At 54.9% G+C, this 23082-nt stretch overlaps 3 protein-coding genes across 5 annotated transcripts; all 3 read left to right on the top strand.

Moving 5' to 3' along the window:
• Positions 1–1253: 1253 nt before the first annotated feature.
• On the top strand, positions 1254–7596 carry DNAAF3 (dynein axonemal assembly factor 3). Its single transcript, XM_037159782.2, has 12 exons — positions 1254–1318; positions 1433–1521; positions 1804–1946; positions 2198–2291; positions 3850–4007; positions 4340–4522; positions 4626–4751; positions 4858–4980; positions 5233–5362; positions 6228–6342; positions 6514–6588; positions 6677–7596. Exons 2-12 carry the CDS (start codon positions 1437–1439, stop codon positions 7089–7091), a joined length of 1647 nt encoding a protein of 548 aa, XP_037015677.2. The 5' UTR covers positions 1254–1318; positions 1433–1436; the 3' UTR covers positions 7092–7596.
• Positions 7597–8032: 436 nt separating this feature from the next.
• Positions 8033–11321, top strand: TNNI3 (troponin I3, cardiac type). Of its 2 annotated transcripts, XM_037159797.2 has the most exons (8): positions 8033–8172; positions 8452–8464; positions 8594–8671; positions 9080–9121; positions 9412–9543; positions 9944–10033; positions 10558–10734; positions 11196–11321. In XM_037159797.2, the coding sequence occupies exons 1-8, from the start codon at positions 8162–8164 to the stop codon at positions 11277–11279; spliced, it is 627 nt and encodes a 208-aa protein (XP_037015692.1). In that variant the 5' UTR covers positions 8033–8161; the 3' UTR covers positions 11280–11321. The 2 variants fall into 2 exon arrangements, with proteins under 2 accessions (XP_037015692.1, XP_037015693.1); XM_037159798.2 differs by lacking the exon at positions 8594–8671.
• Positions 11322–12969: 1648 nt separating this feature from the next.
• Positions 12970–22392, top strand: TNNT1 (troponin T1, slow skeletal type). Of its 2 annotated transcripts, XM_037159783.2 has the most exons (14): positions 12970–12999; positions 14003–14045; positions 14158–14171; positions 14490–14531; positions 14749–14793; positions 15562–15583; positions 17623–17683; positions 17940–18056; positions 18305–18382; positions 20326–20439; positions 20729–20838; positions 21752–21842; positions 21952–21992; positions 22254–22392. In XM_037159783.2, the coding sequence occupies exons 2-14, from the start codon at positions 14014–14016 to the stop codon at positions 22297–22299; spliced, it is 813 nt and encodes a 270-aa protein (XP_037015678.1). In that variant the 5' UTR covers positions 12970–12999; positions 14003–14013; the 3' UTR covers positions 22300–22392. The 2 variants fall into 2 exon arrangements, with proteins under 2 accessions (XP_037015678.1, XP_037015679.1); XM_037159784.2 differs by lacking the exon at positions 14749–14793.
• The last annotated feature ends 690 nt before the right edge of the window (positions 22393–23082 follow it).

Here is a 23082-nt window from a genome sequence, read left to right as displayed (position 1 = left end):
ACATTGTCAAGCATCATGCCGTCTCGAATGTGAAGTAGTGGGCGTCACAGGGTGGACTGTTGTGGCCTTTCAGTTGGACAGGAAGGAGCAGAATTCAGAGGACAGTCCCTAGCAGGAATTGAAAGGATGAGCGGGATTCTTCCGGGAGGATGGGGGAGGATGTTACAAGCAAAGAATACAGTCCACGAGGCAGGAAAGGACTTCAGCGCTTCCTGTGTTGTGCTGTGACCGACTTTGTGTAGTTTGCCCATTTCCGTGGTGTAAATTCTCCCATTGAGGCTGATTTCAGGTCTCCAATGTGAAGTCATCAAATATAGAATTGAGAAGAATATTCACTAGCACACCAACATCTAGTGCTTACAAGGATATTGATCCTAAAATTTAAGGCAAAGCCAAAGAACCAACAAGCAACCCCCCCACAAAACCACTCAATAGTCAAGCTAAATAATATTTAATGCCATATTTACAAAAATTTAATGAAGTCTACAATGAATAAAATATTAAAAAATTTAAAGACAGGAACTGACCTTGCACTTGGACCACTGTGCCTCATCCTAATCCCAGCCCTGGTTTTAATAAAACTTTATCTACCACGATAGCTTGTGGTCACAATTTGCCAATTTAATTTTTTTAACTATTGTATTAAAACGGTATTTATACAGGTACAGTCTTAAGACATAATAGTAAAATATAGTATAATAAGTGATGAGTTTTGAGTATTACCTTTAATGCAATGCATTTAATTGAAATTTAATTTTAGTAATTTAGTAAAAGCATTGATTTTTATTAGTGACTACGTGTAATACTCAGGTCACAAAATTCCTGAGGATTTACCAACTAGGGCCCAGTTATGGCTGGCGGTAACACATTCCTGCCAGGTGAGAAGCCCTGCGTGGTAGAGTCAGGGTGTGAAGAGAGAAAGGAGACACAAACATATATATATTTTTTAAGTCTAGGCCACTTCACTTTAACTTGGACTAGTCAAGATTCCGTTCAGGTTTTTCTAGTTTTGAATTGGCCCAGGTTTCATCCATCCCAGAAATTTGGACGTCCCCAGGCTCTGTCCCAGCCTTTTTCGGCATCGTCGTCATGACAACCGCGTCCTCACGCCTTCCTTTCTCCTAGGCCAGGGTAGTCCCATTGGCCAAAAGTTTGAAGTGGGCGGGTTCCGCTCCTCACATTGGTGAATTGATAGTGTCGGTACCGGCTCCCATATTCCCATTGGCTGATTGATAAAAAGGGCGGGGTTTATGGGCAGCAGTCGTAGGGTGGGAGCCGGACAACTGCACAGCACCCAGCATATTTGGGGAGGATAAAGGTGAGGGGGTGTGTTACCTAGAGGAAAGGGGGGAGACGTCAGGGACGGTGTTAAGGGAATGGGTGGGCGAAGCAGAGATGATATTTGGGGATTCCCTGGATGCCTGTCCCGCAGGACGATGACCACACCGGCAGGCTCGGGGGCGGGCTTCGGCTCTGTGTCCTGGTGGGGTCTGTCTCCGGCGCTGGATCTGCAGGCTGAGTGTGAGTCCCCCGCCCCAGGACCACATCTGTCACAGCGGCTACCGTCACAGCCTGACAGATGGTGCGCTAACGTTCTCCGAGGCTCCAACGGCGGGGGGACTCCCCCAAGTGGGCAGCTCAGGTGCCTCTCCAAGAACTACGAATCCCAGAATGCTTAGAGGCACAGCTCCTTGTGGAACCTTGGAGTTGCAAGTCCTGCTGGGGGTTGTAGTCCCTCGTGCTGGGAACGGCTTCAGAGGGCGTTCTTCAGGCCACAGCCTCAGCCTGTTCTCGCCTTGTCAGGTCCTCCTATGGCCCCAGATTCGCAGGCCAGTACGGAGCACGGGGCCCCCGAGCTAGATGTGCTGCTGCTGGGTTCCGTGGATGGGCGCCATCTGCTACGAACCCTGGCCCGGGCAGCGCTCTGGCCTCGCAGGAAGTTCCACGTGAGCCTCCGTCTATGTGTCCTGATGAAGGAAGTGTCTGGGGTTGAGGGTTCCTAGATTCAAGTGGAGAAAAAAAAACTATGGACAGTCCTAAGTAGTGTCGGGGAGGAGGCTTCTGAGAGCCCAGACGCCTGTGTTTGAAGTGGTGGGGGCTGGTGTACACAACTCGTGGGTCCTGTCTCCCACTCCTGAGTCTCCTAGGAGCCAGAGACACAGATCTCAGAGTCATTCTGCCCTGTCCATCCTTCCAGTTCTACGTGCTGGAGAATAATCTGGAAGCTGTGGCCCGACACATGCTGTTCTTCAGCCTAGCCCTGGAGGATCCTGAGAAGATGGGGCTGCAAGGTCAGCCGCAAGGACCAGGGCATTCCGGTCCCCAGTCCCCTCCTCATCCCTGCAGGGATTTTGGTTTTTCAGTCGTGAATGGAAAAACTGTGGACATGGTTCCCTCTTTTATCATTTGCTCACTCACTTGAGAGAATTCCAAGAAAAAATACACACAAAACTCTCAGAATAGTGCTAGCATTCAAAACCTGCTACAGGAGGAGTCCAAAAGAGATCAGGGGGCTTCCTGAGAGACAGTGAGTCCCCAGATGTGGGGAGGGTTCGGCTGAGCTAAGCTCAGTCCTGCCCCAAGCCTCCCACAGTGAGAGGTGTGACTCCCAGGAAGCCAGCCTGGAGGAGGCAGCCTCAGAAATGAGACTGAAAAAAGAAGTGGGAAAAGGAGGATGGGTGGGGTGGCAGAAAGTGATTATTTCCCAGTAACAATTTCAGCTTAGTCGGTAGAACAAAGTCTGGACTCGGATAAGCTGCGTTCAAATTCTGGCTCTGCTGGCTTTGTGACTCTGGGCCAGCATCTACCCCTTTCTGGGCCTCAGTTCCTACATTTGTGAAGTGGAGATCCTGAAAGTTTTTTGCTCCACAGAGTATTGTGCTTTTCAAGGACTCAGTGAAAGGAAAAAACGCATAGCTCTAGGCTTCTGTTAGAGACTCGGTACATCTTAGCAATTGTTATCATTATTATGGACGGCGGCTGTCATTAATAGCCCAGGACATTCATAATACACTGCACACAATTTACAGTGCACTTTGTATATAACTACTCCTATTCGTATCTATTGAGCTAAAGGTATAGAGTTGTCTTATCTAAGGTTCTTAAACAAATAAGATGAAACCACTTATAGAGATATATTGATATAGATGTATGTGTATACAACTGAAATGTATAGTTTTTTTATAAGAACCTTACCTAAAATAAAGCAATTTATACTATAACATTTTCACACGTATTTATCTTCATCTTTATAAGCTTCTTTCTTTTTTGAAAACTAAAAAAATCATTGTTCAAGTACAGTGGTTGCCATTTAACCTTTTCTTTTTTTGTCTTTTAAGATTTTATTCATTTATCTTTAGAAGAGAAAGGGAGGAGAAAGGGAGAGAAATATCAATGTATGGTTGCTTCTCATGTGTCCCCCACTGGGAACTGGCCTGCAACCCAGGCATGTGCCCTGACTGGGAATCGAACCTCGATCCTTTGGTTCTCAGGCCTGCACTCAATCCACTGAGCTACACCAGCCAGGGCAGAACTTTTTTTTTTTTTTTAAGGCAAGGGGAATGTAAACGTGCAATTCAGGATTGGGGTTACCTGGGAGGGGGGAAAAGGAATAAGCAGGGAGACCTAGGTGAGATGTAAATTATGCTTCGCATTCTAGCTGTTGGGTTGGGTGGAGAGTTTGCTTATTATTGGGTCCGTTGTGCTTATTATGACCAATGATAAAATTCTATAAAGAAGGCATGTGTTATATAGACTGGGTCGTTCTATAAACAGGGCATGAAACACTGGTCTCATTTCTGGGCTCACTCCTCTGCTTCCCCTCCCTACTTTTCTCCTCCCTCCCCACAGAGAGGACCGAGGTCTTCCTGGAAGTGTGGGGGAACGCGCTGCTGCGCCCCTCGGTGGCCGCCTTCGTGCGCGCCCAGGCCGAACGCCTGGCACACCTGGTTCCGGAGCCGGACCTCCTGGCGGAGCAGCTGCCCTGGCTCAGCCTGGGAGCCCTGAAGGTGCCTCCGCCTGGCCTCTGTCCATCCGTCCATCACTGCCTGGGATCTGGGTGGCCACCGGAAGAATGGAGATGGGCGGTCGAAAAGGGTTTGCATTGATGAAAGTGGGCTGGGGGCGCAGGTGTTTGAAGCGCAGCTCCCAGTTCCCAGTGCGGGATTTGGCCTGGGGGGGGGGAGGGGAGCTTCTACTCTCTGAGCCTCAATTTCTTCACCTGAGAATCGGGAGAATCGTGCCCACACCCTGGGTTGGAAGGGGGGGGTCAAGGAGGAAAGGCTGCTCTCCCTGCAGCCCATTTCCCTCGGCCTCTCCCCACGCGTGGCTGGATGCGCAGTTCCGTGAGCGTGACGCCCTGGAAGCCGTGTTCCGCTTCTGGGCCGGCGGCGAGAAGGGGCCCGAGACCTTCCCCATGAGCCGCCTGTGGGACATGAGGCTGCGCCACTACCTGGGCTCCCGCTACGACGCCCGGCGTGGTGTCAGCGACTGGGACCTGCACATGAAGCTTCATGACCGTGGGGTGAGCGGGCTGGGGCAGGCCCAGTCCTGGGCGTGAAGGAGGCAGGGCCGGGGGCCCCTGTACAGTGTTCACGGAAACCTCTCTTCTTCCCACCCCGCCCCAGGCCCGAGTCATCCACATCTGCGAGTTCAGGCGCTGGAGGGACACAGGCATCGCCTTTGAACTCAGAGATTCCAGCGCTTACCAGTTGCCTAACCGGACTCTGGCGTCCGGGCGCCTTCTGAGCCACGTGCGTGTCCATTCCCTGACCTGGCCATCTCCTTCTTTGGGGGGGACCCAGGAACTTGGGTCCCCAAGGTCAACCTCACCCGTCTCCTCTCTCCCTACTTTTCTAGCGTGGGGAGCGCGTGGCAGCGCGAGGGTACTGGGGGGACATCGCCACGGGGCCCTTCGTAGCCTTCGGCCTTGAAACGGACGACGAGAGCCTCCTGCGGACCAGCAATGGGCAGCCGGTCAAGGTGAGCGGTACCAGGCTGTGTTCGCAAGGCCCCGCCTTCTGCATTCCAGGCCCCGCCCACAAACTTCTGGGCTTTGCCTCCACGGGCTAGGCCCCACCCATCTCTACTACCTACACTCAGTTCCAAGCCTGGGAATCCAGGCTTGCCTCTCAGAAGCAAGCTCTGGGGATTGGGGGGCGCAAAGGATGGCATGTTACGCGCACCACCACCTAGGTTTTAACCCAGAGTCCGGCCACGCCCCTTCCCCCCCAGACTGCAGGCGAAATCACACAGCACAATGTGACAGAGCTGTTCCAAGCCATGGCCGCCTGGGGGCACCCGAGCGCCGCCCGAGGAGACCCCGATGAGGTTGCCAGCGACGCAAAGGCAACTCCGGAGCCTGGTAGGCGAGGGACTCAGCTCTCCCCCGTTGAGCTGGAGACCATGCTCGGGTAATGCAATGGACACATCATCTCCTGGGAGCGAGTGGGACCCAGACACTGTCCTGGGTTTCAGGGTCCCGGTGTTTCAAGTACCAGCGCGGGCCGATTTGGCTCCCACTGCCTGGACGAGTGAGCGCCCTTCCTGACAGTCCATCATCTCTTTCGCTCTCCTTTCTTTGTAGATCTCTCCCTTTCCTAAGTCCTGACAACATTCTTAGAATTCTTAATTCCAGTGCTAGAATTCAGATCCTACCTGCAGAAGGGCTAAGCGGCTAAGAACATTCTAACACGGTGCTGAGTCACTTTTGGAAGGAAAACCCCTCTTCCCAAATCTGGTCGTGCTTCTCTGTCTCTTTTTAATTTACTTTTTATTTATGTTTTAGAGAGAGGGGGAGGGAGGGAGAAACAGAGGGAAAGAAACATCCATGCGCAGTTGCCTCTTGTGCACCCCCTACTGGGGACCTGGCCAGAAACCCAGGCATATGCCCTGACTGGGAATTGAACCGGCAGCCCTTTGGTTCACAGGCTGGTGCTCAATCCACCGAGCCACACCAGACAGGGCTGGTCCTGCCTCTTTCTAAGCATCCCCAAACCTGGTCCTCCCCCGTGTCTGGATGCCCTGTCTGGCCATGGACCACTTTCTCTCCCTCTCTTGAGTCTCAGTCCCCTGGACTGTAAAATGTGTTTCTGCCTACCAGAGGGACCACCGCAGAATTTCCCAGCAATCCACCGGAAAGAAAGGATGAGAAAGGGCTTCAAGAGGCCGAGAACTGTTATCTATGGGCTTTCTGCGTCTGCCAAACTAACTGTGCTGGTCTTCCCCAGCGGCCCGCAGTCCGGGGTCCTTCACTGTCCACTTCCTGCCCCTCGGTGCTGCCCAGGCCCTCCACCACAAGAGCTGCTACAAGGGTCGGTTCCAGCTTCTCTACGTGGCCTGTGGGTAAGAGTTCCTGGGGTGGCCTAGGCTTCCCTTCCTCAGCCCCAGGCCTCCAGGCCTCCAGGCCTCCAGGCCTCCAGGCCTCCAGGCCCTCCTCAATCAGCGTTTCAGTCTCCAGCTCCTCCTCCCTCAAGACCTGCAAGTCTGAGCCTCACTCCTCCCTTCTCTCTGCAGGATGGTTCACCTTCTCGGTCCTGAGCTCGGGGCCTGCGTGGCCCCTGGAGGAAGCCTGATTGTGGAATTAGCCCGGTGAGCGAGCCAGCGGAGCGCAGGGCAGGGAACCAGGGCAGGGACTGACAGCCGGGACCCCTCCTCACACGACACTTCTGGATTTCAGGTACCTTGTGGACGTGAGGCAGGAGCAGCTTCAGGAGTTCTGTGACCGGGTTGGGGAACTGGCTGGGGCAGCTGGATTCGCCCCACAGCCCGGGGCCAGACCCTCGGAGAGCTTCGCACGCTTCTGCAAGTCTGAGGACTCTGCTCCAGTAGAGGCTGCGGTGGATTCCGGGATTCCGGGCTCTAAAATCCTGGCCCCGCCCCCTGAGTTACTGGTCCCGCCCTCCGAAGCAACAAATCCTCCCTCTGAAGATCTGGCCCAGCCCCTGCGGGGTCACACCCCACTCTCTGAACCCCTGCAACTGCCCACGGAGTCTCAGGCTTCACTGGAGGCTTTGGCTCCGCCCACGGGCAGTCAGACCCCAAAACCGGAGAGTCTGCCTGGACCATCCGAGATTACATCCCCCGTCTCTTAACTTCTCAAGTCAGGTCTGGGAATTAGAACCCTTCTCTGTCTGCAACCTCCGCGTTTTTACTCTTCCCCAGAGGTGTTGCTCCATGTTTACATGCCATTTCTGAGATTCTCTGTTCTGTCCCTAGAATTCTAGGTGGGTTTCTCAGATTTCTACCCACTCCCGAGACTCCAAACGCAGACTCGAGGTCCGGCCCAGGACTCAGGTCCTCTGCGTGGTCCCCAGGTGTCCCATTCCCCCCTGGGTGTGGGGGATGTCTCCTCTCTCAGGGCCGGCCAGCACCCCTGCGGTCCAAATAAAGATGGTGGTGTCTTCTTCTCTGCGTCCTTTTCTCTGCGTCCTTGTGTCCTGTCCTCAGTCCATCTCCAAGGCCAGGAGCGGGGAGGGGCCAGGAGAGGTCAAGAGAGGAGAGCCAAGACCAGATTTCTGGTTTTCCAAGTGGACTACGAGTGGATTCGCCAGGGATGTCACCTGAGGGCCCGAGCACCCCGCTACCTGGATCTTCAAATAAAGCAACAAAATTTATTCAGTGGATAACCGGTTTGGGGCCCAGAAACTCACCATAAGGTGATGAATAAGACAGACAAAGTTCCAGCTCTCATGGAGCTTGCGGTTTAGTGAGGGGATGAGGCTTGGACTCTGGGGTCTGAGGGAGAACTGGCTGGGGGCCTGGCCCCCTGGGTCTGAGGGAGGAGGGGCTGGGGGCCTGGACTCTTGGGTATGAGGGGGGAGGGGCTGGGGGCCTGGACCCGTGGGTCTGGGGGTCCAGGACTCCTAGGACGCAGTGAAAGGGCCCAACTCCGAGTCCTGCACTGTGGAGGGGTGATCCAGCTGGAGCACCGCCCGCCCCACCCCTCACGCGCCCCCGTTATCTCGCATCCTGGGCAGTGGGAGGAGGGGGCAGCAGTATATTTAGTCTCTGCCTTCGTCCTTTATCAGTGTCCTCAGTGAGGCTTCGGCAGTCCGTACCAGGCTGAAGTCCCTGGGGCTTTCAAGGTCACCCCGGACGGGCGTCCCCTCATTGACTCCCTGAGTTTCTTGTCCCTTCTCTGTCTCCGGTCTGCTACCTCAGCATGGCAGACGAGTGAGTGAAGCTGGGAACCGGGGTCTCCCGGGGCTGGAGGAAGGTGGGGGATTTCCTCCAGGGTGAGAGCTGCGAGGCTGGAGCCTGTCCTGAGAAAGGAGGTGGGACAGGCTCCTGGGTGACGGGATGGAGCAAGTGTTTGGAATCAGACTCCTAGGACCCTGGACGGGGAAGGTGGGGAGACCAGACCTCGTGGTCAGAGGGGCCTCTGGGGTCCCTTTGGAGACAGACTGGAGAGGCCACAGGCCCAACATTAACTGCCTTTTTCTCTCCCTCCAGGAGCGGCGATGCGGTGAGAGCAGGCGCAGGGAGGGCGCTGCAGGGAGGGCTCTGGGGCGGGAGGCTGCAGCCCTAGAAGAGGTCACGGACAGAGGTCACGGAGGGTTCTGGTGGTGATGTGGCTCCGTCCCCCCAACCTCAGGGGGAACCGCGCCCAGCCCCGGTTCGACGCCGGTCCTCTGCCAACTACCGCGCCTATGCCACTGAGCCCCACGCCAAGGTGAGGGTGGGGCCAGCGCTGTGCGCAGGGCCCAGGCAGGGACCGGATTCAGAGTCCTGGTTTACCCTGCACCTTGGGGTAAAGGGGTGGAGCCATGGCCGTAATGGGGCGGGGTTTGGGTCATGGGTGGAGCCTAAGCAAATGATAGGGGTTAAGGGGCGGGGTTTCGCTCTGGACCCGGTTTGGACTAGCAATTGCTTAAGAGGCGGTGGGCGGTGTCTAGTCAGAGTCCAGGGCCCAGATTGGTGGATGGGACCGAGGGGCGTGGCCTCCCACACTGAGGTTCAGAGTTGGAGGCGGGCTCAAATCTCCACCAAGTTCAAGGTGGCGGGTTCTGAAGCCCTTCCCTCTACCCACCTTTGAGTTCCACCCCCCTTCCTCCTTCCTCTCTCCATCTCATGCTGGCAGAAAAAGTCTAAGATCTCCGCCTCGAGAAAACTGCAATTGAAGGTGAGGGAGTCTCGGTGTTCTTGGGGGGGCGGAGCTTCAAAGTAGGGATGAGGCTTCGGTTGTGCGAGTGGATGAGACTTGGAATGTTGGGTTGGGGGGCGGGGGGGGGGGAGGGGGCGGGAGCCCCTCAGTGGCAGGGCGGGGCCTCGGAATGGTGGACCCTGAGGGGGTGGGACTCTGGAAGACCAAAAACGGTGTCTGGAGTTAGGAGATAACTGGGGTGGGGGCAGACCCCTACTACTGGATCTCATCCCGGCAACGTGGCCTGCGGTTCGGCCTCCCCTCTGCAGACCCTGATGCTGCAGATAGCCAAGCAGGAGCTGGAGCGGGAGGCAGAGGAGCGGCGCGGAGAGAAGGGGCGCGCTCTGAGCACGCGGTGCCAGCCCCTGGAGTTGGCCGGGTTGGGCTTTGAGGAGCTACAGGTACCAGCTCTAACAGCGGTCTCCTGTCCAGTCTGGGGTGTCCTGGGTTTCTATGTTCAGTCTTGCATCCTTGGGTCTCAGGTACCGTCACTCTTCGTCCCCTTCTGCTCAGGACTTTTGGGGTTCAATCTCCCACTGGTTACCTTCATACACTCAAATATATGGCCTGCAAGCTACTTACAGTCTCAAAACCCAGAGGTCGGTTTCTCCATTTCTAATTCTGTTGATTCTCAGGGTTCCTGGCCCTGGAGTTCTGCTTGGTTCGCAGTTCCCCAGAGTCCAGCTTCAGCCTCCTTCAGGACCAGATTGAAATCCAGGTCCCCAGCCGGCCCCACCTCCCTCAGAAGCACGGGTCCGGTCCGGGGCTTCCCCTGCCACCCACGCCATGTTTCTTTGCCAGGACTTGTGCCGACAGCTCCATGCCCGCGTCGACAAGGTGGATGAGGAGAGATACGACGTGGAGGCAAAAGTTACCAAGAATGTGACCGAGGTGGGGGTCGTTCTGGGTCCCTTCGGGGTAGGGTGCAATGCCTGGGGCTGTGGTCTCAGCCTGGCCCCTTGCAGCTGCTTGAGGTTGAAGATCCCAGGGGGCCGAGGTCAACTCCGTGAGTCCACCAGGGCTCAGGCGGACGGAAGATGACCATAATGCCTGGCAAGGCTGTGCCAGGCAGAGGGAGGTGGGGCAGCAGGGAGTATGTGTGTGAAACTGTGTGGCTGCAGCGTCAAGGGTTGGTAAGTGAGCTCGGGCATGGACGGGGAACTGTGAGGTGCAGGTTACCTGGACAGGGATTTGTGGGTGGTTTTCAGAGGGATGAGGCTGGGGCAGATTGAGGAGGGTGTGCAGCTGAGGAGGAGGAGCTTGGAGTTTGTCCCAGATGAGGAGTGGGAGCCTGAGGTGGGAAAAGCCTGGGGGAGACCTGGGTGGGGACAGGAGGGCAGTGGAGGGTGGGAGAGTGAGGCAAGGGGGGAGTGGAGACAGAAGACTCCTCCTCCCTGTATGCTCTCCTACCCCAGATCGCAGATCTAAACCAGAAGATCTTTGACCTCCGGGGCAAGTTCAAGCGGCCCACCCTGCGGAGGGTGCGCATCTCTGCAGATGCCATGATGCAGGCCCTGCTGGGGACCAGGGCTAAGGAGACCTTAGACCTGCGGGCCCACCTCAAGCAGGTGAAGAAGGAGGACACAGAGAAGGTAAGTGTGGCTGGGCCAGGAAAGGGGGTGCTTAGAGGAGAGAGGGGGTGGGGGCAATATTCCCAGGGCCTAGCCTCAGGGCAGATGAGGTGTGGAATTTGGGGGAGAAGAATTTGGTGAGGAATCCTCAAAGGGAAGTATAGGATGGGGGCACAGGAAGTGCAACAAGAGGACAGGAAGTAGAAGGGGAAGACTAGAAGTGTATTAGGAGAAAGGAAGTAGCCTGGAGTCAGGTTACAGGAAGTGCAAGAGGGAGACAGGAAGTGCAGGAGGGAGACAGGAAGTGCAAGAGGGAGACAGGAAGCGCATGGGGCAAATTGGACAGGATTGTTGCGGGGGCAGGAAGTATTCCAGAACCAGATCCTTGGGCACAGATCCAGAACAGAGCAGTCCAGCAGGCCGGAAGGCGGGCAGGGGATATTTGAGGGAACACACTCTAACCTCTGGCCCCATTTCCGCAGGAAAACCGGGAGGTGGGAGACTGGCGCAAGAACATCGACGCGCTGAGTGGAATGGAAGGCCGCAAGAAGAAGTTTGAGGGCTGAGCCAGCCTTCCCCGTGCCTTGAGGAATAAAGTGTGTGTCTGAGCTGGGAGTGGCCGCGTGTTTACTACCTGGGGAGCTTGGGGGTGAGAGGTGGGAGGATTGAGGGCCGGGGTCCCCAAAGTCACACCGCACATCAGGAGCAGATCTGGGTTCTCCAATCCGGGGTGTTCTTGGCTTCTCTTTCTTACATGGGGGGCACAGGGATGCTGAGATGGAGGCCTCAAGGGTCACCCAGAGGTACAGACAAAGACTGAGTCAGGCACCCAGGGAGAGAGAGACACATGGAGACCCGGAGGGAGAGGGGAAAAGACAGATTCAGAGGGGAAAGATGTGCAAAGTAAGCAGAACCGGAGAGAGATCCGTGCAGTGAGACAAAGATGACAATGGAGACAGAAATGAGGATTCATGGAGGGTTAACTGCAGGGATGCAGAGAAGGAACCAGAAAGAGCTAAAAAGGTAGAGACGCAGAGACAGATACAGGGTCACAGACACATGGGAGCCCCCAAGACAGGCACCGAGAGAGGCGGATATGCAGGGAAACACACAGAAATGCATAGACAAGAACATGCGGAGAACCCTGGCTGGTGTGGCTCCGTGGGTTGAGCGCTGGACTGCAAACCAAAAGGTCACCGGTTCAATTCCCAGTCAGGGCGCATGCCTGGGTTGTGGGCCAGGTCCCCAGTTGGAGGCGTGTGAGAGGCAACTGTTTCACACAACGATGTTTCTCTCCCTCTCTGTCTCCTTCCCTTTCCCTCTCTCTAAAAGCAAGTAAATAAAATCTATAAAAAAAAAAAGAATATGCAGAGAGACATGTTGAGTGAAGAACACAGAAACCCAGAGAGAGACCCAAACAGAGACCCGAATGGAAACCCAGAGAAATGCCTAGCAACAGACATAGAGAAAATGGCACATAGTGAAAGAAAGAGACCAAGAGAGAGGCACCAGAAGGCATGCCGGGGTGAGGAGTTCCTCTCCAGGGCTGGCCCCCTGCGAGGTCAAGTTCCTGGCTTTAGCAAGGAAAGAGGGAGAGAGATACCAAAAAAAGATCCGTGTCAGATGGAGGTGTGTCTGTGTGTGTGTGTGTGGGGGGTAAGGTCATGCAGGCCTGACCCCCACCCTCTCTCCTCCCCCCCCAACACACACCTGCTTCCCTGCTTTAGCGCCTGTTGTCACCAGGGTGGAATCCTGGTGGCAGACAAAGGGTGGGGGTGGGGAGAGAGTGACAGAAAGAGGGACAGAGAGAGACACAGGCAGAGACAGCCAGGGACGAGTCACAGAGGCAAAGGAGAAAGAGAGAAAGTATGAGTGAGAGACGCCCAGACAGACATACAAAGGAAGGCCAGAGCCTTGGAGAGAGAAAACATCTTTTGTCCCCCTGTCACCAATAAGCATTATCCAAGGCCCTGTGTGTGCGAAGCCCAGGACTTCAAAGCATAGAGTGCCATGTGCTGTAGGCAGGCGGTGGGCACGGGGGTTGCCTGACCCAGCTGGGGGCTCCTGGGAGGTACTGATGGCTGGGGAAGGGGGTCGCAGCAGCCAGGAGCTGCCCGGATCCTGTACGTGGAGCCGGGGTGGAAGCAGGGCCCTTTGCTCCGGGACTAGCGTTTGGGGAAAGGAATTCTCCACCCCCTCTCCTCCGGGGCGGGGCCAAACTCCACTATAAACCCAGGGCTGCTTCAGCTGCCCAGCACGTTCACGCCTCTGCAGACCCAGCCTTAGGTAAGGGCTGTGATCTCCCCGGTGTGAGGTGGGGTGGGAGACAGGAGGGGTGTGAGGACTTGGGGGTTACCACAAATGGGGGTGTCTGGATTTGGGTGTTGCAGAATATGTAAAACCTGAGGACCTCAGAAGCCTGACAATCAGGAAATCTCAAAGATTGGGGGGTGTCTAGACTTGGATGTCCGATAGTTTGGATTTCAGAGCTTGGGGGTCAGAATCAGGAGTTCAGGGAATTGAGGACTCAGGATCTGCTGTTTTGCGATTGGAGGTGTGAGAACTTGTAGCGCCACAATTTGGGGTATTAGGATTGGGGCCTCTGAGTTTGGGCATCCAGTTTCGGGGTCTCGTGATCTTGAGGTTTCAGATGTTAGGGGGTGTCCAGACCTGGGTTCTCGACCGGTGTCTCAGAATCTGGAATGAGGATTCGTTGGTGCATCTTAAATTGGGCGTTTCGAGGTCTTGTGGGTGTTGGGATTTGGGGGTACAGGGCCTGGGGGATGTGAGACATTGGGGGGTCTACGTAGGAGTGAGGATGGGGCCTGCCTCCTCCCTGGCTGTGGGTGAAGGTGAAAAGAGACAGGTGGGGGGACACCCAGCCAGAGGGGAGGGGGGCATCTGGGGGCAGGAGAGGGGAACAGGTGTGGCTAATTCTTCCAGAAGGCCCCCCCTCCTTGAGTCCCTTTTTAGGAGATGTCCTCTGTTTTGCTCTCCGTGACATCCCCCCGAAATAGCCCCTGGGGGGTGGGGCAGCTATTGTCTTCAGACCTCGGGCGGGTTCCCAAATACTTCTCCTAATCCGACTCGGATCAGGTTCCCACGGACGTGTCATAAGACAAAAGAGGACAGCTGGAGTGGGGGGTGGGAGCCCCAGCTCTGGGGCTCTGCCTGGACAGCACCTCCCAAAGGCCAGTCCTCACGTGGCTTAGGAGTTGGGCTCCCTCCTCCCTCAGACCCACCTCCTTGGGGGCCCCACCCCACTCCCCCTGTTTTCTGTGGTCCTCAGGTCGCACCAAGATGTCGGACGCCGAAGAGCAGGAATGTGAGGAGTGAGTGTTGCTGGCCGGAGGACTAGGGGCCTGGGGAGGGGGAGACCCTTCCCACCGCACCCCCGTGCGTCTAACTCTCTCTCCACTCTTTCTCCCGCACCCCCGTCCTCAGGGAGCAGCCCGAAGGTGAGTGGGGTGTGCGCTGGCCTGGGGAGGGGGGAGTGTGGACCCCACGCGATCTCTTGGGAGGGGCTGTTCAGAGAGGCGGGCGGGCCCCCCTCACCCTGACCCCCACCTTGACCCTGTCCTCCCGGGTTTCCTGAGCGTTTCCCAGCGCAGTCTGCGCCCAGCCGGTGGAGAAAGCTCGCTGTGCCCACCTGCCACTGAGGTCCAGGGGGGTCCCCGTCCCCGCCGAGGCTCGAACCTTGGCCTCCGCCCCACCCCCACCCCACCCCGGCGCCCCTGGGCTCCCTCCTAACGGCTTCTGGTCTCTGCTCCTTCCAGAAGAGGAGGCTGCGGAGGAGGAGGCTGCGGTGGAGGAGGAAGGTGAAGCCGCGGACTCCGCTGGCTGGAGCCGGACGCGGGGGCCGCGTGGGGTGCCCCGCACTGCCCAGGGGTGGAGGCTGGGGTCGGGGGCTCCCGATGGCCTGGCTTTCTGTTCCTTTAACGGCCTCTCCACTCTCTTCCCTCTCTCCCCTCCCGCACCCGGGCGTGGCCGCTCCCCCCTTCCCGCATCTCTCCCCAAATCCGCGCTTCTCCCCAGAACCCTCCCCAGCCCCCGAAGAGCCGGAGCCGGCGGCAGAGCGAGGTAACCGCGGCTGCTTCGCTTCCCGAGAACCCGATTTCGGGGCTTCCCTGCCTCGGATACCCGCCTCACCCTGATCTCCTCGGGGACTCCCTCCAGCCCCCTTACTCCCCACTCCTGGCTGGGTCTTTTAAGCCCCAGAGAGCCCGCGCGCCCTCTGGTGGCCACGAAGGGAAATCGCCTCGCAGCGGCATTAACCCTTTCCCTTCCTTCTTAAAGGGACCGACACCCAAGCCTTCTTCCCCAGCCTGGAGGAATACTTAACTGAAGGGTTGCATGTTTGCAGAAAGGCACCCCGCCCCCATCTTTGCCCCCAACCCTGTCTGTCATTTTTCTCCCCTCCATATACATTCAAAGGTTGGGGCCTGGGCTGCAGAAGGGGCTGGCACTGGGAGTCTGCCTTCCTGTGCCCCCCCCCCATGAAAGTGGGCTGGGGTCAGAACTCCTGGATCACCAAATGAAGAGAGGGCTTGGGGACCCCTGCACGTCTAGGTCGTTGGAGGAGGTCTGGGTTTGTCGAAGGGGGAGGGTCAGGGGCTTGGCCCTCTGGGTTCCCCGACAAGCGGGTGGAGGTCCCCACACCAGTTCTGAATGTATATCTGATGCGGCCACCCTAACTCCCTTTCTCCCTCCTTTCCCCTCGTGCCCTTCCCCGCCCCCCAGAACAGCTGGAGTAGGGAACTGGGCTCCTGGGAGCCAAGGTTTGGGGGGTTTTCTCTTCAGCCCCCCCTGAACTCTGACTAATGATCTGTTTGTATCTCCCCCCACCAGAAGAGGAACGCCCCAAACCAAGGTGAGATTCCCCGGGGTTTGGAGAATCCAAATCCCACCATCCTGAGTACACCCCCCCCCCCCAGACTAGGCGTGAGGAAGGCAGAGAACAAGAGTCGGTAAATGGAAACACAGGGAAGCACAGTTAGTGATTCCTTCTTTTTTTACACACACAAAAAATTAGCATTTATTTTATTGTTTTTTTTTAAAGATTTATTTATTTATCTTCAGAGGGGAAGGGAAGGGAAGGAGAGGAGAGAAACATCAATGTATGGTTGCTTCTTGTGCCCTTTACTGGGGAACCTGGCCCACAACCCTAAGCATGTGCCCTGACTGGGAATCAAACCAGTGACCTTTTGGTTTGCAGGCCAGTGTTCAATCCACTGAACCACACCAGCCAGGGCAGTGGTTCCTTCTTTAGCAAACATTTCCGGGGAATTTCCCATGGTGTTTGGTGGGTCAGACCCCATCTGCCCTGCTGCTGAAACAGCCCCAGATACAGTGATTGTACCAACCAGGGTACTAGAGTATCATAGATCAGCGCTCCGTGTTTGCCCTAGGCAATCACGGAAGGCTTCTCGGGGGAGGTGATGCCTGTCTAGCTGAAGGAGGTAGAAGGGAGATTGTAGGTGAGACAGCGGTGTGGTGTGCACAGGGTCCAGTGGCTGAGCTAGGCCAGTCTTTCAGGGAGCAGTTGCAGACATAGGTCGTTTTAATGAGGAAGAGCCTGAACCAGGGGTCGCATGGGGAACTCATGGCCAGGAGAGGGTCCTGAAAGAAGTGACATAGGGGCTGAAGCTTGGAGATGCAAGGAGGCAGTGATCTGAGGATGAGAAAAAACCTAGAAGCAGAAACTCCTTGGGTTTGTGTGGGCAGGGGTGTCAATTTCAAGGTGGCTTGAGGGTAGGATACAGCAAGAGGCAGAGCCGTGAAGTCCAGGGCACTAGGGCGCCATGGAATAGTTTTGAGCAGAGGAGGCACAGGGGCGGATCTGGGTGAGAGAGCACAGATGTAACACAGTAGGGTCAGAACACGGTGCTTTGCTGCCACCTGCTGGAAATTTAGTCAGGGAAGGCTTGGTGGAGGAGGACAGACCTCAGAGACCAAGGCTATCAGGGGAAGGGCATTGCTGGCAGAGGGAACAGCATGTGCTAAGGCCCTGGAGTACCAGAGCACAGGGCAAGGCCAGGGAACAATGCAACGTGGTGTGTGTCTGAGTGCGAAGCTGAGGAGAGAGTCTGGGCTGCAGACAGAGTTGGCGAGCCCTCAGTAATTGATGATCATTGAAGTCGAAGTCACGGAGTGAAAGACATTGATCAGGAGAGTGTCCTAAGAATGAGTAAAATGGCTCACTGGGGGTCAAGGAGGCAGAGATGGGACAGCCAGGGAAGTAGGAAGCAGGTCAGGGGGAGGTGTTTGCTGTGTCTTAGCCCAAGAAAGAGAGAGGACAGAGGGCTCGCCTCACCCCAACAGCTCTGCCCAATACAAATGCAATGCATGGAACTTTAAATTCTTTACTAGCAGCATTTTAAAAACTAAGACAAAATACGTAGAGCTAATCTTAATATTGTACTTTGTTCAATCTGTGATATCTGGAATTTCATCCTTTTAACTCATAATTAACATAAAACATGAAATATTTTTTTAAAAGATATTATTTCTTTTTTGGAGAGAGGGAAAGGGAGGGAGAAAGAGAGGGAGACATCGACGAGTGAGATACATTGATCCGTTGTGGTCTCTTGAATGCCCCCAGCGGGGAACCTGGCCCACAACCCAGGCATGTGCCCTGACTGGGAATCAAACCAGTGACCTTCTTGTTTGCAGGCCGGTGCTCAATCCACTGAGCCACACCAGCCAGGGTGAGATCGTTTTAGATTATGTTTCTTATACCAAGCCCTTGAAATCAGATGTGTATTTCACTGACAGTCCCTCTCCATGGAACCAGGCCCTTTGCAGGTGCCCAGAACCACGTGTGGCTGGTGGTCGCCTCACTGGCTAGCGCTGCTGCTGGGACTGCCAGGGACCTCACACTGCTCACTGTCTTTCTCTTCTGTCCATCAGCCGCCCCATGCCTCCTCTGATCCCCCCAAAGATTCCGGAAGGGGAACGCGTGGACTTCGATGTAAGTAACAGAGATCCCGCCCCGCCCCCGGGAGCCAGCAGCTGCTAGCCCTTAGGGTATCTTTGTGCGAAATAGGAACAGGTGTGTCTCATTTGACCTCCTTTAGGAATTGAATCCTAAACGCCAAGTACGATTAAAACGTGGTCTCTGCTGCCACCTTCTGGAAATTTAGTGAACTGTCAAGCCCACAAATTCTCCCAAGAATGACAGAGGGGTCAGATCTGGGTGACCTTTTTTTCTACCTTCTGTCCTGCAGGACATCCACCGGAAGCGGCAGGAGAAGGACCTCTTGGAGCTGCAGACGCTCATTGATGTGCATTTTGAGCAGCGCAAGAAGGAGGAAGAGGAGCTCATTGCGCTGAAAGAGCGCATTGTGAGTCGAGGGAGGTGGGGCTCCCCAAATTCTTCCCTTATCCTGTGCCATCCTTTGGATCTCGAGGGATAAGGGACAATAGCTCCCATCCAGGTTAGATGCGAGGCAGAAAATTTTGGAAATGGGCCCAAGTCTGGCCACATTGAAAGTTGTGCATTTTTTTTTCTCTTGGCATCCTCTGGGGAGGGGTAGCGGGTGGGTGGGTGGTTGTCCCTGCACCCCTAATTCTTCTCCACCCTGCCCCCTAGGAGCGGCGCCGGGCAGAGAGAGCTCAACAGCAACGCTTCAGAACTGAGAAGGAGCGTGAGCGTCAGGCCAAGCTGGCGGTGGGTACCTTCTCTGTCTATTTTCCATTCATGATATTCTCTGTGATCCTGAAAAAGTCCTCGTGCTGTGTTACTCAAGAATCTTTCTGATGAAAAGAACAGAAACTGCAACCCAAGCTGGGTTCAGCAGAAAGAGAATTTTTTTTTGGCTCCTACAAAACAAAAGTCTAGGGTGTTTCCTGCTTCAGGCATGGCTGGATCAAGGGACTCAAATGACTTCACAAAGACCCAGCTTTTTTCCTTCTAATCCCTTGGCCCATCTTTCTCTGGGCATTGAAGTGACCAACTCATCCCTGTTTGCCTGGGACTTTTTTGGTCTGAGCCCTAAAATTTCTGCACCCCATCTGTCCCAGGCAAGCTAGAACCATTCACCTAACCCTAGTTGGGGGAGAGTGTTCAGAATGCATCCATTATTTTAGGCCTTGGAAACATAACCTGAGGTGGCATCAAAGGAAATACTTTTGATTAAATTTAGCAAACAAAAACAAATAAACAACTCCCTCCCCCCCCATTTAAGGAACCGGAGTAGGGTGGTGTGGGAGGCAGAATAAGGGATTCCTCAAGATGTTTACATCCTAATTCCTGGAGTCTGTGACTACGATCCTTATACAGCAAAAGGGGCTTTGCGGATGTGGCTAAGGTTCTGGAGATAGGGGGTGATCTTGGATTATCCAGGTGGCCTCAATGTCATCACCGGGCTCCTTGTGAGAGGGAGTCAGGAGGGTCAGAGATCTTTGAAGATGGAGAAAGAGGGTGAGAGCAAAGGGAGGTGGGCAGCCCCTAAACCTGGGGGAGGCAAGGACTTAGAACCTCGTTAGAGTCTCCAGAAGGAGCCCTGTTCACACCTGGGTTCTGGCCAGAGACCTGTGTCAGACTTCTGACCTGCACAACTGTAAGAGCATAAATTTGTGTTGTTTAAAAAAATTTTTTTCCCACCCTGACTAGTGTGACTCCAGTGCATTGAGTGCCGGCCTATGAACCACAAGGTCACTGGTTTGATGCCCAGTCGGGGCACATTCCTGGGTTGCGGGCCAGATCGCCAGTAGGGGGCGCATGAGAGGCAACCACACATTGATGTTTTTCTCTCTTTCTCCCTCCCTTGCCCTCTCTCTAAAAATAAATATCTTTAAAACAAAACTAAAAAAATTTCCCTCCCCAGTTACAGTTGACATTCAATATTATATTAGTTTCAGGTATACAGCATAGTAGTCAGACATTGATGTAATTTATGAAGTGACCCCTCCCCCCTATAAGTCTAGTACCCATGAGGTGAATTTGCTTTGTTTGAAGCCACGAAGTGTGTAGAATAGCAGCCATAAGAAACTAACTCAGGTGAGGGAGGCTGGACATGCAAAAACCATCAAGCCCACCTCGCCGGCCCTACCAATGGGGATGGTCTTGGTCCAGACAAGCCACTATGCCTGCAAAATGCAGGCCACACATTCTGGACATGGTACCGCCTTTGCTAGACATTCTAGAACCCCTTGTTCAGGCTCAAGGCCATCAGGCACTTTAGTGCCTCAGGCCCCGCAGTGCCATCACCATTTACCCTCCTCGACCCTCTGAAGACAGTGATTCTTGTGTCATGAGACTAAGAGCGACTAAAGCCCAGAGAGGGTGAGTGTCTGTGCTGAGGTCACACAGCCAGGTTCACCATTGGCCGCTTCAGGTTGGAGGAATGCAGGACAAGTGAGCTCATCTCTCCCCCATTTAAATTTTTGCTGGAGGGGGAGGTACCAAGGCCCAGAGAGGAGGAGGGACTTGTGGGTGGTCACACAGCCAGGCCTGGAAGAGCCAGGGTAGGGGATGTCTGCATGTTTGCCTGGTTCCATGCTACTTGTCTCCTATCACTGGGTCCGAGCCCCCCTTCTCCATCCTCATCTCTGCCCTGCACAGTGCAGGGCAGGCCTTGGGGGTTCACCTTCCCTCCCCCACCACCACAGGAGGAGAAAATGCGGAAGGAGGAAGAAGAGGCCAAGAAGAGAGCCGAAGATGATGCCAAAAAGAAGAAGGTTCTGTCCAACATGGGTGGTCATTATGGGGGTTACCTGGTCAAGGTGAGTTCAGCTGGTAGGGGAGCTGAAGGCTGGGTTCCCAGGGAGGTGGCAACTGAGAGTACAGACTTCTGGTTCCTGAGGGTGGGGGCAGGGGGCCTGGACCCCTGGGTCTGATGGAGGAGGGGTTGGAGGCCTGGACCCTTGGGTCTGAGGGGAGAGTGAATGGCGTCTAGATGCCTGAGGCCCAGGGAGAGATGGTGGCCAGGATTGCGGATCCCTGGGTCCTGCCGTGGGGAGCCATCTGGAGGGTTCGTGCCCCAACTCAAGATGTCCCCATCCCAATGTTCAGGCAGAGCAGAAGCGGGGCAAGCGCCAGACGGGGCGTGAGGCGAAGGTTCGAGTCCTGTCTGATCGTAAGAAGCCCCTGAACATCGACAGTATGGGGGAGGACCAGCTCCGGTAGGTGGGGGGCGGGGGCCCTGAGTGTGAGACAGGGAGAGGAAGGGACCCTTGTCCAGATCTGGGAGGGCAGAAACCCTGGTGCTGTGTGACTTAGGCCACGTATCTCCCCTTCTCTGAGCCCCTGTAGACTCCCTGTGAAACATGTCACTGAGATAAGACTCACTCTTGGTTGGGTGCCCAGACCTATGACTCAAGTTCAGCGAAATAATAGTATTTCACATTCACGATCTCATTCTATCACAGCTCAGTGCAGTAGACAGACTTTTATTTATTATTATAAACAGGGGGGAAGGGAGGGAGAAAGAGAGGGAGAGAAACATCAAGATGTAGTTGCCTCTCATGCGCCCCCTACTGGGAACCCTCCTGCAATGCAGGCATGTGCCCTGACTGGGAATTGAACCAGCGATTCTTGGGTTCACAAGTCAGTGCTCAACCCACTGAGCCACACCAGCCCGGGCCAGAGACTTCTGTTTCTAAGGAAGAAAGGGATAAAAGATATTGGGTGGGCATGCAGCCATCTCTTTCACAGTTTTATTTCTACTTTTTTTTTTTGAGATGGAAACACAATCCTAGGGGAAGTCACTTGGTCACTGTCACCAATCAGAGAATGGAAGAGCCGGGACTTGAACCAGGGCTTTCTGACTCTCGAGCCTGGGTCCTTAGCCGTGACCTCATTCTCATTTAGGGGAATATGAATCTCCACTGTGGGTGGGGAGAGAGTGAGCAGAGATTTAAAAGCCCTTGGCTTCAATTCCCATTGAATATTTCCCATTGCCTCAAATATTAACCAGATTGGGCCAATAATACCAAATTCAGAGAAGCGCTGTGTGGCTTTGGAAAGTACCCTCAATGTCTCTAAGCCTAGGGCGTGGCCAGCCACCAGTGCGTGATGGACAGTTTGTTCCGCCAGGGACAAGGCCCAGGAACTGTGGGACTGGATCCACCAGCTGGAGTCGGAGAAGTTTGACCTGATGGAGAAGATGAAGCAGCAGAAATACGAGGTGAGACCCCAGCTCTGCTGGGGGACGGGCTGGGCTGGGACAGGGCAGGGTGGGATGGACAGGCCTGTCCCCAAGCGGTGCCAGCCACTCCTTCCCACCCCCTCCACAGATCAACGTGCTGTACAATCGCATCAGCCACGCCCAGAAGTTGTAAGTGTGACTGGGCCTGAGCCCTACACCCTCCCTTTGACTCCCAGGGCCTCTCTTTTCTCCTCCACCCCCCTCCGTCTCGGTGTCTGTTCCTTTCTCTGTCTTTGTCCCTCATTCTGTCATTCCTCTCCGCCCAAATGAGAACGCATTTGCCAGGCACTTTTCTCTGGGCACGAAGGGCATGCTTGCTGGGGTGGGGGAGGGGGTCCCATCTCAGTGGGCCGGGAAGCCCTCCCTCCTGACAGCTCCCTTCTCCTACAGCCGCAAGGGGGCAGGGAAGGGCCGCGTCGGAGGCCGCTGGAAATGAGGCTGAGGTGGTGGCCAACCTGGAGGAGGCAGCGGGAACCCTTGAAGGGCTCCTCCCATCTGTTGCTTGAAATAAACGCTCTGCCTGCGGTCACCTGCTGAGTTGTCATTTATTGTCATTAACATGCAGCCGGTATCTCACGGTTAATTAAATTCTTATCGCCAGCTCCTGCTGTTTGAAGAATCCTCCTATTAACACAATGATATATAAAGTTAAATTCTCCCACACGGCTGGTGGGAGGGCCAAATTAGGCAGCACTTTGGAAAACTCTCAGTGCCTTACAACGTTAAACACAGAGTTACTGGCCCAGCAATTCCACGCCTAGGCATCTGCCCAGGACTGCCTAAACCACGGCTGGAATTCTTAACCATTGTAATAGCATAGGATTTTAAAAATAGACGTTTAAAGTCAATGTAACCATTGCTAATAGAGCTTATGGTGGGAGCACGACCCACAGTTCCTTCTGTGGCTTGAGCAGATAGCCCAAATTATGACTCCCACAAATACGCAATCACAGAACGCACAATTATAATGTGTCACAATATGTATAGGCACAGAAACACACACAGCAACATGCGGATGATTTACTGCCCGATTTTTTAAGCTCCCTGGAGAAGGAGGTTGGGGGTAGGTGCATGGGAAATGCGAAGTTGAAGACTACATATCCCAAGTGCCACCGAGACTGCTAGCCTCTTAGTATTTATGGCCGGTCCTCCCAAGGCCTTGTGGGAATGGTAGTTTATTTCTATGCACAGGCCAAAAGACTTCAGAGTGGGTGGAGTC

The sequence above is a fragment of the Artibeus jamaicensis genome, unplaced genomic scaffold (assembly GCF_021234435.1).
Source record: "Artibeus jamaicensis isolate MK-2021 breed Jamaican fruit bat unplaced genomic scaffold, CSHL_Jam_final scaffold_2693, whole genome shotgun sequence".
NCBI lineage: Eukaryota > Metazoa > Chordata > Mammalia > Chiroptera > Phyllostomidae > Artibeus > Artibeus jamaicensis.
The sequence above is the reverse complement of the archived record's forward strand: the minus strand, read 5'-3'. Positions and strand labels throughout refer to the sequence as shown.